The sequence below is a fragment of the Xiphophorus hellerii genome, chromosome 17 (genome assembly GCF_003331165.1).
Source record: "Xiphophorus hellerii strain 12219 chromosome 17, Xiphophorus_hellerii-4.1, whole genome shotgun sequence".
Taxonomy (NCBI): domain Eukaryota; kingdom Metazoa; phylum Chordata; class Actinopteri; order Cyprinodontiformes; family Poeciliidae; genus Xiphophorus; species Xiphophorus hellerii.
In genome coordinates, this window is record NC_045688.1 from 20,192,170 (window position 1) to 20,204,662 (window position 12,493).

General features: G+C 39.4%; 1 protein-coding gene across 2 annotated transcripts in view; it reads right to left on the bottom strand.

The window, feature by feature from the left end:
* braf (B-Raf proto-oncogene, serine/threonine kinase) overlaps positions 1-12,493 on the bottom strand; it is a 51,479-nt gene that overhangs the window by 14,270 nt on the left and 24,716 nt on the right. For both annotated transcript variants that reach the window (XM_032588840.1, XM_032588839.1), the window contains exons 6-11: positions 9,383-9,531; positions 7,032-7,151; positions 6,497-6,656; positions 3,416-3,455; positions 2,808-2,944; positions 2,611-2,728 (exon numbers count right to left, since the gene is read on the bottom strand). In XM_032588840.1, coding sequence (XP_032444731.1) covers positions 2,611-2,728; positions 2,808-2,944; positions 3,416-3,455; positions 6,497-6,656; positions 7,032-7,151; positions 9,383-9,531 — 724 coding nt within the window. The remainder of the gene's footprint in view (positions 1-2,610; positions 2,729-2,807; positions 2,945-3,415; positions 3,456-6,496; positions 6,657-7,031; positions 7,152-9,382; positions 9,532-12,493) is intronic.

A 12,493-nucleotide genomic window follows, 5' to 3' on the forward strand; every position in this document is an offset into this window, starting at 1 on the left:
TTTAGCACATACTGTAGGGTCGCTATAATATCCAAGTTTCGCTTCGCTTGAGTGCAATACGGTATTTTCGTCAAATGCGCATGTGCGTAGTTTTTCAGTAAGAGTAAAATCATTTGAGTAAAGCTTTCGCGCTCAAAATGGCAGGGAAAAAATGCACAGGAAAACGGAAATATGAAGATGAACACAGGACGTTTTTGACAGAGTGGGAGAATTTATATTTTTTTGTTGAACGTAGTGGAAAGCCATTCTGCCTTATATGTCAGGTGTCCTTGTCGCATTTTAAGGCTTCAAACCTTCAGCGCCACTTCAGCTCACTCCATGCTAACATCGACCAGGAATTTCCAAAAGGGACTGAACTTCGCAAGCACAAGTTGGTTACCTTGAAAAGTCAGACAGAAAAGCAGGCAAAGTTTTTCCAAAAATTTACAAAGCACACAGAGACTGTAACGCTTGCATCATATCAACTGGCTTGGAACATTGCACGGGCCAAAAAGCCATACAATGAAGGGGAGTTCATTAAAAAATGCCTCTGTGACGTTGTTGAAATCTTGTCTCCTGAAAACGATAAACTAAAATGAATGGTATCAGACGTCCAACTGTCCCGCTACACTGTTGAGCACAGAATATCAGACATTAGCATGGCTATTCAGTCACAGTTGCACTCTGATCTTCAAGCTTGTGAGTATTTTAGTGTTGCATTGGATGAGAGTTGTGACATACAAGACAAGGCTCAGTTGGCAATATTTGTACGGTCTGTGTCAAACGATTGTTTGATCAAAGAGGAACTCCTTGATATCATGCCATTAAAAGACAGAACCCGTGGCATAGATGTGAAAGATTCAATGATGGATGCATTTGTGAAAGCAAATCTGCCCATAGCGAAACTAACTGCAATAGCCACAGATGGGGCGCCAGCCATGATTGGATCTGTGAATGGGCTTGTGGGGCTGTGCAAAGCTGACCAAACATTTCCAGAGTTTTGAAATTTCCACTGCATCATACACAGGGAGCAACTTGTGTCTAAATCATTGAATTTAGACAGTGTCATGAAGCCTGTGATGGAAATCGTCAACTACTGTACATCCGCACACATGCGCTTTACTACCGACAATTCAAGAATCTCATCGCTGAGCTGGAACAAGGGCTTCCAGGTGACCTGCCGCTACACTGCACTGCACTGTAAGGTGGCTGTCAAAAGGCCAGGTATTCTCTCGCTTCTTCCAGCTTTTGGATGCTGTGAAAGTGTTCATGGAAGAGAAGAACAAGGTCTATCCTGAGCTCTCAGACCTCAATTATGTTAGTTATGGATCTGGCCTTTTTGGTTGACATGCTGTGTCACTTGGACAAACTGAACCTGACCTTGCAGGGTAAATTAAAAATGCTGCCTGACCTGGTGCAAAGTGTGTTTGCATTTGTCAACAAACTGAATTTGTTCAAGGCGCACATTCAAAAGGGAAATTTAACACATTTTTCCACTCTACTAAAAGCCAGCGGGCAGGTCACCAGCGCCACCCTGAACAAGCAAAGAGCCAGATATGCAACACTGGTTGAAAACCTGCACGAAAGCTTTGTGGCCCGGTTCCGTGGTCTACAACTGAAAAGGCCACAGATTACATTCCTTGTCGACCCATTTAATGCTGAGACAGACTGTTTGAAAGCCCCGATAGTCATAGATGAGTGTGCGGCTGAGTTGGAGATGATTGATCTTTGTGAGGAGGACCAACTGAAACCTGCTTTAAAGGAAGGGACCATTGAGTTCTGGAAACATGTGCCAATCGAAAAATATCCCAATGTCAAACGAGCTGCACTTAAGATACTGTCAATGTTTGGGTCAACATATGTCTGCGAGTCTGTGTTTTCTACCCTGAAACATGTGAAATCGAAGCATCGGTCTGTTCTGACCGACATCCATGTCAAAGAATTGCTTCGAGTGACAACAACGGAGTACAAGCCAGATCTGAACAGGATTGTTCAAGACAAGGAATGCCAGAAGTCCCATTAAATAACACATGTAATGCACATAATAAAAGGAAAAATGTATTGTAAATTGTTCTATTATTGTTTGTTTATTTGGTTAAACAGAGTTTGTTTGCATGAGAAAGTGCACAGTGTTCATTGTTGAAAATGTCTGGCCTGTGGTCTTTGTAGTGTTAAAATAGTGTGTGAAATTTACAATAAATCTGGCTGAGCAAAACTATGAGTATGAGGAAGGGATGGGTTGATGTTCATGTGTGCCCATGCATATGATGTGGCTCTTTGCGGTAACTTGGTAAAAAATGTGGCTCTTGGTCTTTGTCTGGTTGGCCACCCCTGCTCTAGCAGAATAAGTAAACAAGATGGTTTTTAATTATTTTCATGAATACAAAGATTAGACAGATGTTCAGAACTTTTCTCCTGCTGGTGGGACTGGGTGGTGTTTTGTTTGACGTTTCCTTGCTACAAAAACTAAAGTGTCTATGCTAGAGTAGAGAACAGTACCATACAGACCATAACCCAACCTTTCTATTTGGCAGAGCAAAATGTTGTCTACTCTGATATTAACTAATGGTTACAGGTTTGTTCTAGCTTGTTAAGTGAGGTTTAAGAAGCAAACTACAGTCAGAATCTTACCATGCCATTTTCCTTTAAAGACAGTTCCAAAGGATCCAGAGCCTATCCTCTGACCCAGGGTGATCTGACCTTCTGGAATCTCCCAGTCATCACTGGAGTCTCTTCTGCCCAGTGTTTTCTGTTCCACAGGACATAAGGTTGACAAGCAGCACACAGTACCCTGTTGTGCAACTCTTAGATCTCTGATGGACTCTCACCATTTTATTGCGATCTTCAGACGATGACGAAGACTTGCGTTCCCTTTGTTGGCATGGTGACTTCTGTGGTGCTTTGACATTGGTCAGTGAGCCAGGAAGAGATGCTGGAGGTGTGGCAGACAGCCCAGTGGTAGAACCTGGAGGAGAACAAGGAAAATGGAAAAAGGGTTGGAAAAAAGAATCAAATCTTCCTCATTATGGATGAAGGACTGGGCAGAGCTCTGCGTTCACAGCTTGAGATTTTCAGTCAGACTTTTTAAATTATGCTTAAAAGCTTTTTCTTAATTCATTGTTATAATCCTTTTATTTGTCGATAACCAAAACCAACACAGATGTAGAACTTTATTCAATTGAATAAAGTTCCAATTGAATACACAGCAACCAAGTAAATAAGTGCTTTAGAATTTATCCAGAAAAATTTATTTACTGGAAGCTAACTGCGCTAAACATTTTCAAAGTTAGTAGAAGCACTAAAGAAAAAATTTTATCCACCACTGTAAATGTGGATAATAACAGAGTACAGTGAATAATTTAATCACAGCTAATAGTGTACATGACATGAAGAAATTGCTTCTGATTACACACCCTCACAGATTTGTGATTCTTACCTGCATCTGACCTCTGCAAGCCCTGATCACGAATAAGATCCTGAGAAAAGAATGAGAACTGTAAAAATGTGAAAAGGAGCAGAATATCTGCTACTGACAGGGGACAAAGTGACCATCAAACAATGGTCAATTATCGGAGCACTTTTTTTATGTCACATCCCACTAAGTGTATGCATAACAGGTTTGTTGGGTTAGTGTCAAGAACAAACCAGTTTGCCCACCTAAACAGCCTTCCATTTGCACAAAAAATGATAGCAAAATTTGATGAAATATCTTTTAGGGTCACAGGTTTGTTGAGTATAATACAGTAGAGATGTGAGAATTACATGAAGCACAGGGTGCAAGTGTTGGATGTGTTGAAGACTAAAAACACAATGTTAATATAAGAGTAACTTATTTGTATCCAACCAGCAGTGAGTCAGAGGAAACCAATGAAATGACTCACCCATGAGACATTCCATTTCCCTAAGAGCCAATCAGGTAACTTATTAGAGGCCTATAGACTCAAAATACAACATAGATTCCATATGTTACGCTTCATCTGTACAAACTGCAAAAAATCAGAATCCAGTCTTTAACCCAAAATGAAAAATACTTTTACCAAATCTGATTTTATATTACAGAAGCGTTTAAGTGCCAGTGCTTGAAAATAAATTCGGGAGCGGTATCTTCTTTAAACAAGAACATTTCTAGTTTAACGAGATGTAAAATATATAGTGTGTATATACATATAATATGCATAATAATTATACATACATATATATAATAGAAACTGTTTCTCTAAAACCAACATATCTTAATATCTTTTAAATAAGAAAGGCCATAACAGTAAAACTTTTTTTTTGACGTCTAGAAGAAGCAGGATGAGGAGAGTCATATCTTTATGACTTTATGCATCTTTAACAAGTTACAATCTTTCAAAGGAGCATAGTTTTATCTCGTTAAATAAAAAAAAACTCTCATGTTAAAATAAGAAACTTGTTTTCACGAGTTATATCTTGTTATAACAATAAAGTTTCTCTTTTTAACCAGTTTTTTTTCATTAAAATATGGAAGTTTATCATTATAACGTGTTTAACATGTTTTGTCTCTCGTAACAATAAACGTTCTTGTTTTAACGTGTTTTTATGTTGTTAAAACGTGAGTGTTCTATTGTTATTGTTACAACGATAAACTTTCTTGTTTTCATTAGTTTTGCATCTTGTTGAAACATAAAAGTTTTTCATTATAACACCTTGTTATAATGAGATATTATAACAAAATATACTGCTTCTGATTTTATTTCCAAGCTCTGGCAGTTAAACTCTTCTGCACTTTATAGTAGGAAGTTTTCTGAATTTATTCAAAGTCCTTTGCTGTCCTAAAGAACATGCAATGCTCTAGTCTAAAGGCTTGTTGTTTATGTTTAAATCATGTGTTGCTCAATATTGCAGTACATATTTATCATTGGCAAAAAAACAAAAAAAAGGGAAAAATGTGAGGTCAAAAACGTCCAAAAATGAAAGCGAATATTGTCCGAAAACAACAACAAAAAAATCCAAAGCTCCAATCTGCCAGTAACTAAAATATGGTTTATTTTGTAATCTGTTAGTGATATTTCTTGGAGGCTTTACAAATATTTACTAAAGGGTAAGGGGCTCAAAGTTAAAAAGGGGCACACTGAACAAAATCTTAAAACACCATACAGCAACATAGCAACAACACATTAATTAAGAATCTAATATTTAATCAGATCATACTGTATCGTTGTCATCATGTGGGGACAATGCAAAGCAAATTTTGTATATGTTTTCACCAGCATGTATAAAGTTGCTGTTTCTGCAGCTGACAGAGCTGGAGGGCTGTGTTGATCTGAGACTATAGTTGTTAAAGAGATCATAGGAGAGAAGGTCACAGGTTATGAAGTATGTTATAAACCTTAATAATATCTGACTATTTAACTTCCATAGCAACCTGGCTGCAGACTACTTTAAAAATGAAAAAAGTTCAGTTAACCCCTCTAAGCTTAATTTTTTTATGTTATCATTCAGAAAGATCTAGATTTGTAAGGTTGAGAAATAAATTATTCGTCATTAGATTTTGATATTCAACAGGATCTTGAGAAACATCCATGCATATAAGTTTAGTCAATTACTGTATATATCTCCATAAAGAAATTCTGGCAGAGGTCTACTGAAAGTCTAGGGCTCTAAATATGCTTGAATTGTAACACAGATAATAGATGTAAATCTTTACCATTTGTTTAGTGAGAATGGCAATGCTATAAAATTTCATTTAATGGTTTCAGCAAAGATAAATTAAGAGATTAAATTGTACATTTAGGATTTAATTTGGATGTTTACTTTGTAAAAGTGCAAAAAAATTATCTTGATAGTTTGATTGTTGCATTAGCATGGCTACAATCTGATGCCGTCATCTTTTGTGTTTGAGCTAGGTTTGTTCACAAATACATCACAGTAAGTAATAGCCGATAATCAGAGATGGATTTTAAACTTGGTCAATTGATCTGGGCCCCCTCTCACAGGCTTCACTTAATCTATATTAAGTGAAACATCAGTACAACTAGCAGTACGCTGCTAGTTGTACTGATGTTTTTCGTGAGAAGGGGTGGCTAAATCAGATTCTAAATAAGGTCACATATTGCCTTGGACCGGCCCTGCATGAACAGCCAGAGTGCACGTCTCTGCTGGGTGTGAGAGACCAACAGGGAGATTTTATTAATGAAGCCTTCCTGGACTTGGTGTCTTAACAACATGGAGGCAGAGGCACTGAGAATCTGTTCAGTCATTATTAGACCAAGGGCAGCCAGGCTAATTTATTATTACTAAATTGCTTTTGTTTGCTAAATACTATTGTTGAGGCCTGTTTGTGCCCCTCCAGATAAATACATACAATAACAAATAAATAATTTAAAAATGAAAAATAACTCAAAAAAGGGCACTTGGGACATCAAGGATAATAGGGGCAGAGGCTCAAGCTTCCTCTGCTCCCCTGTCCCCTGCACGTGCCTGCTAAACAGTACTCATTACCTTGTGAAAGTTGAACATAGTTTATCATATTCAGCTTGTCCAGCACACTCACATCAATGTTGACAGGCTCAATGGTGTTAATATGGACATTGGGGGCGGAGGACGAACGATCTCGCTGGCCAAACTGGTTGCGGTGGTCTTCCTCACTGGTCCGAAAACTATTTGGAATGGGAATGGACTTGGATGGGGACACTGTAGTGTGGTATATAGAGCTGAAGAAATGATGATGAAGTAAAAGGTCAGCAGACTGACATTAGGACTACATCTGAAATTCTGACATTGCTCAAAAGTAGAGGGCGCTCTCATCAGGCAGGATATGATCACTGAAACAGCACATGTGGATTAAATACAGGTCGTTGCTGCCTTCCTATACCCAACAAAGCTGTTTGGAGGAAATTTCACAATTATATTTAGCAGATTGCAATAGAATGTCATGAAACTGTAAAATTCCCATATTTACACTGTAAGTTACGGACTGTATGGGATCTACAGGCAGCTGGCTGGAACAAACATTCAGTGTTTCAGTTATGATTGGATTGATTTTGGGAGCACTTCTAAATAGCAATGTGAGCTGAAGAAGTGCATACCCGGTGGAGTCCGATGGGGGGAGAGATGGACAGAGCTCAGACACAGGTGTGGTTCCCTCTGAGGAGACCTCTTCCTGGCTGAACGGATGATGCTCGAAGAACTTTGATACAAGCAGCAAGCTGCACAACACAAAAAAGAGACAAAATCATTTCTAAAGTTTATTTAGAAGATCTCAAGGTTAGTGAGCTCAAAAGCGGAGCCATAATGTCGTTCAGATTGACATTTACCATTTACTTAGGAGAACTAGCAGGAAACGGGGAGAATCATGCGGTTTATAAAGATAAGACCACAGCACCACGGTGTGGTCAACATGATGGAAGTTTTACAATATTAATTCAAACACTGGGGTTAATATTGTGTCATGAAACACAGATGTTTATGTGTAAAAAGATAACCATGAGAAAAATATATTTATTATTAAATCCATTTACAGACATTGTAAAAAGAAAGTACACTTTCTTTAGGTTTTGTGCATTAAGACATAAAATTAATACGGTTTTTACCATGTTCTAAAATTACATGTACAGTGGCATGAAAAAGGTTTTGCCCCTTTCTGATTTCCTAAACTTCTACATGTTTATCACACTTCAGTGTTTCAGAACATCAAACTAATTCACATATTAGTCAGACAACACAAATAAACACATATTGCAATTTTAAATGAACGTTTTGAAAAAAAAGATTCAAAACCCAGACACCGGACACTAGCAATATTAAAGTAATTTATTTACTTTAATATCAGCTCTTCATCATCATGAAGAGCTGATGATCATCATCAGCTCTTCATGAGATATGTCGAGACGGATGGAATAAAGGCAGCGGAATAGGGTTTTCCTTAAATGCAAGCTTTTATTGAAAAAAAAAAAAAGAATTCATGTGAAGAACAAATAAAATAATTTCTTCCTACTTTGATCACAATTAAAGGGAAAAATGGAGATGTAGCTGCATTTATCAAGGCAGGTGATAAACTAAACCTTCAAAAATTAAAAATGCGGGTGGAACAGGAGGCAGTGTGAGATACAGAGATGCTGTGCTAAAAATAAAACCTCTGACAACTGTAGACGCTGCAAATCTTTGTGTGGGAGTTGCACCGGGCGGAAAGAGGTGATCTGTGCTGTCTGCGAGTTGTAAATTATTATATTAGCCTAATTATAAATAGTTTAAATAGTTAGAATAATGTATTCTTGCCTGTGTTCTGAAATCAACATGCGCATTACAGTGGCTGCTGACGCAACGTGGCGTTCCTCTATTGGTTAGAAAATGTTTTTGCACTGAGCGAGAACAATAAGTCTACCAGAGCCAACTATTATTAGTGAGAAGTAGGAATGTGCGAAATGGCATGAAATTTATATCATGATATCTATTTTGATGGGTGGCGGTAACGATATATATTATATGTTTCTAGTATAAAACTTAACATTAGAAATTTTTTAAAAAATCACATACTAATTGAGTGAAATGTGTATATGAATGTGTCAGTGCTAGTTTTCATGGATGTTATTTGCATTTAATGTTTGTAATAGTTTTATTGTTTTTATGGTGTTGCCTGTCATTGCCAGGTCTTCCTTAAAAAATCTAATGTTAAGGGAGACTTAACATTAACATTTTTCATTCATGAATGAAAAATATATCTATATAGAATCACTAACTTTAATGTATTGGATGTCTGTGTCGAATCTTACTTTTTCTTCCGAATGTTGTGACTGGAACTTCTAGTCAATTGAATTCAAGTACATGCTTCGTTTAAGGTGGTAAAACAAATTGCTTGTATTTCCTCCCTTTGCAGGAGCTGTGGTTTCGGAAAGTCAGACCGATACTCCCCACTTTCTGAGCGTGGCGTTTGCCATGCTCCTCCTGAGCATCGTGCCAAGACCACGGGAGGGTTAAGACAATTAGTCCATTGGACTCTGCGAGCTTTACACCCGCTGTGAGTTCCAGCGGGGGTCATACTGACCCCACATGCCCTTTAACCTCTCCTTTCCCCACTGTCTAACCATGACATCTGCCGAGCTCTTCTTGAGCGTTGCGCTAAGAAAGACTACTGGCGTTTTGGCACCAGCCTTTTTAACAAGCTTTTCCCTCGTGCTCTCTGCCACACTGCTTCCCATTTGCCCAGTTTTGATGCCAGTCGATTAGGTCATCAACGAGCATTACCGTGGTTAGCCGGTAGAGTGCAGATCTCTTTCATAGGCCAAATTTCTATCATTTGTACCATATAGTGTATATATTGCACATTCATAGTGTGAAGTGTGTCGGGAATTATTAAAACACAAGTGTCATGATCTGATTAAGTAGAGAGAAAAAGTTCCAAGCTGGACAGCTGGATGAAGCCCTCATGTCCAGAACTTACTCTAGCTGGTCATAGTTGACACACATGAGAGGAACCTCTGTGCTGCAGCGCTGATGGAACTTGTAGCCACAGGTCTGACAGCGAAAACCCTGGAACAGCAGTTTTCTACAGAAATCACAGAAGGCCAATGTGAAGAAGGTCTTCCTCACCTGCCAAACACACATAAATACACAATCAGGAGCATGTGGGCCTGAGCAACAAAGAAGATAGGTTCTTGTCTCCACAGGGGCTAGCACTGCAGTGTGTCTTTTCAACCAGGTTGCAGCTCAGCAGCGACAGTACCAGTTTTCAAATAGCAGTACACAGACTCCGTTAGGGACACTTGATGGACTGGTTATGACCCCATCTCTGAGGGTTAGTCATTACAACTTTTGTTGGATCAGTTAAAAGCTTAACCAGCTTCAATGTGTGTGTGAGTGTGCAAACCAAATAAAAAAAATAGCAAAAAACAAAAAAAGAAAGTTTTCGTGTGAAAATAGGGCTGAAACAATAACTTGGATAAACGTGATTACTCGTTTATTTAAATAATCAACAAATTCAGTAATCATTTAATCGTTAACTGGAGTATACAGACTCAAACATGTTATGTGCTGAAATAACACAGCAATCAGAACAGTAATTATCCCAAACTGTTTAAAAATATATACATTTGGCATTCAAGATAAAAAACACACCTTTGTTTGTTAATTTCTTTTACCTACAACTCTTCTCGTTGCAGTTTTAGCTTCACCTGCTTCAAATCCTTCTATTAAGCATCTTTTTGCTATCCGGTTAGTACACTGCATTGATGTTAAGCCTACCAGAAAGAACTGAGCTTTTCACATATTCATATAAAGAATGTTTTACCTGCAGATGCATCCTTTGCTGCAAATGATTAAGAATTCACGAAAGGAATGCTGTTAATGCATTTTAGGCAATACAATGTCCATTGTCTAATTCAAAAAAGAAATTGTTTATTTGCTTCTATTAATGTATTTCTAACATTGTATATATAGGCATAAGAGGTTAAATGAAAAAATATGCAGAAAGTACAATGTTTTTTATCTGATCAATCATCAGAGTAATCAATCCAATAATCGATTACTAAAATAATCGCTAGTTGTAGTAAACTGAAACTTGTTTAACATTTGTTATTCTATGTTTAATGGCTTTAATAGTCAAGTTTTAATGTAACACAAAATTCAGAGTTCAGTACACACTTCCCTTAAAGTCACAGTTTGGTACATATGGACGATAAAACTACTTATAAAGGGTCAATAATGTTCCTTCCATCTTCTTCTGCTGCTTATCTGTGGTCGTGTCAAGGGGGCAGCAGCCTAAGTAGGGAAGCCCAGACTTCTCTCTTCAGCTACTTGTGCCAGCTGAGAAATACAGTCCCTTCAGCATGTCCTTGGTCTTCCCCTGGCTCTCGGCCTGGAGGGACATGTCCGGAATACCTCACCAGGGAGGAATCCTAACTAGATGCCTGAGCCATCTCAACTGACTCCTCTTGACGTGAAGGAGCAGCATCTCTACTCTGAGACCCTCCAGGATAACTGAGCTCTTTAAGGATCAGCTCGGACACCCTACATAGAAAGCTAATTTCAGCTACTTGTATCCGTGACCTTGTTCTTTCGGTCATGACCCAAAACTCATGACCATAATAAATGAGGGTAGGAACGTAGAACGACCAGTAAATTGAGAGCTTTGCTTTTTGACTCACCTCTCTCTTCACCGGTACAGCTCCCCTTCACTGCAGATGCTGTGCAAAACTGTCTGTAGATCTCCCATTCCATTTTTCCCTCATTCATGAACAAGATCCCGAGATACTTAAACTCCTCCACTTGGGGCAGGACATCTTCCCCGAACCCGGAAAAGGAACACAACCCTTTTTCTGTTCATGACCATGGCAGTGGATTTGGACGCACTGATCCTCATCGCGGCCACTTCAAACTCAGCTGTGAACCACTCAGTGAAAGCTGTAGATCATGACCTGATGAAGCCAGTAGAACCTCATCATCCGCAAAAAGCAGAGTTGCGATTCTAAGGCCACCAAAACGGCCACCTCAACACCTTGGCTGCGCCTAGCTTCTGCCCATAAAAGTAATGATAAGAATTGGTGACCAACGGCAGCCTCGGCAGGATCTAACTCTTACCAGAAACAAGCCCAACTTACTGCCAGCAATGACAGTATGACAGTCCCTGTATGACAGTCTGACACCGGTCATACAGGTACCTATCACCTAACACAAATATCACAGGTCCCAGTACACCATACTCCTGGAGTATCCCTCACAGAGCTCCCTGAGGGACATGGTCAAACTCCTTCTCCAAGTCCACAAAGAACATGTAGACTGGTTGGGCGAACTCCCATGGACCTCCAGGACCCTGCTGAGGGTGTAGAGCTGGTCCAGTGTTCCACGACCAAGATGAAAACCACACTGCTCTTCTTGAATCAGAGGTTCGACTATCCAACAGACCCTTCTCTCCAGGACCCCTGAATAAAACCTGCCAGGAAGGCTTAAGAGTGTTACCCCTCTTAAGCCCCCCTCTGTAGTTGTTACCCAACTACAGAGGTTGGAGACCTCTGTAGTTGGAGAACACTCTATAGTCTCCCCTTTTTGAATATGGGGACCACCACTCCGGACTGCCAATCCAGGGGAACTGCCCCCGTTGTCCACGCAATATTGCAGAGTCGCATCAACCAACACAACCTTACAACATCCAGAGGCACTCTGGGGAATCTCATCCACCCCCGGAGCCTTGCCACTGAGGAGCTTTTTGACCACCGCGGCCACTTAAAACAGCCTGGTTTGAAGTGGCCCCGATTCACAGTGATTCCCTTTTAGTGAATCACTGAAAGTGATTCTGAAAGTGATTCACAGCCTGCTTCCCCTTCTTGAGATGCCGGATGGTGTATGGGGGAATTTTTCTGCCATAATTTGCTAGAAGGAAAAAAAACGTACCCAGTACAACACTTTCATTCTATTGGCCGAGAGGTTGCCAGGCAACGGTGCATTTTTGTTCCTAAAGCAAGCAGAAAATGTTTCATAAGTGAGCAGAGTTTTGCAAGAGCGTGAGAAAAAAGGTTTGAGTACAAACCTTACAAGTTTTGAGAAGAAAGACATTAAG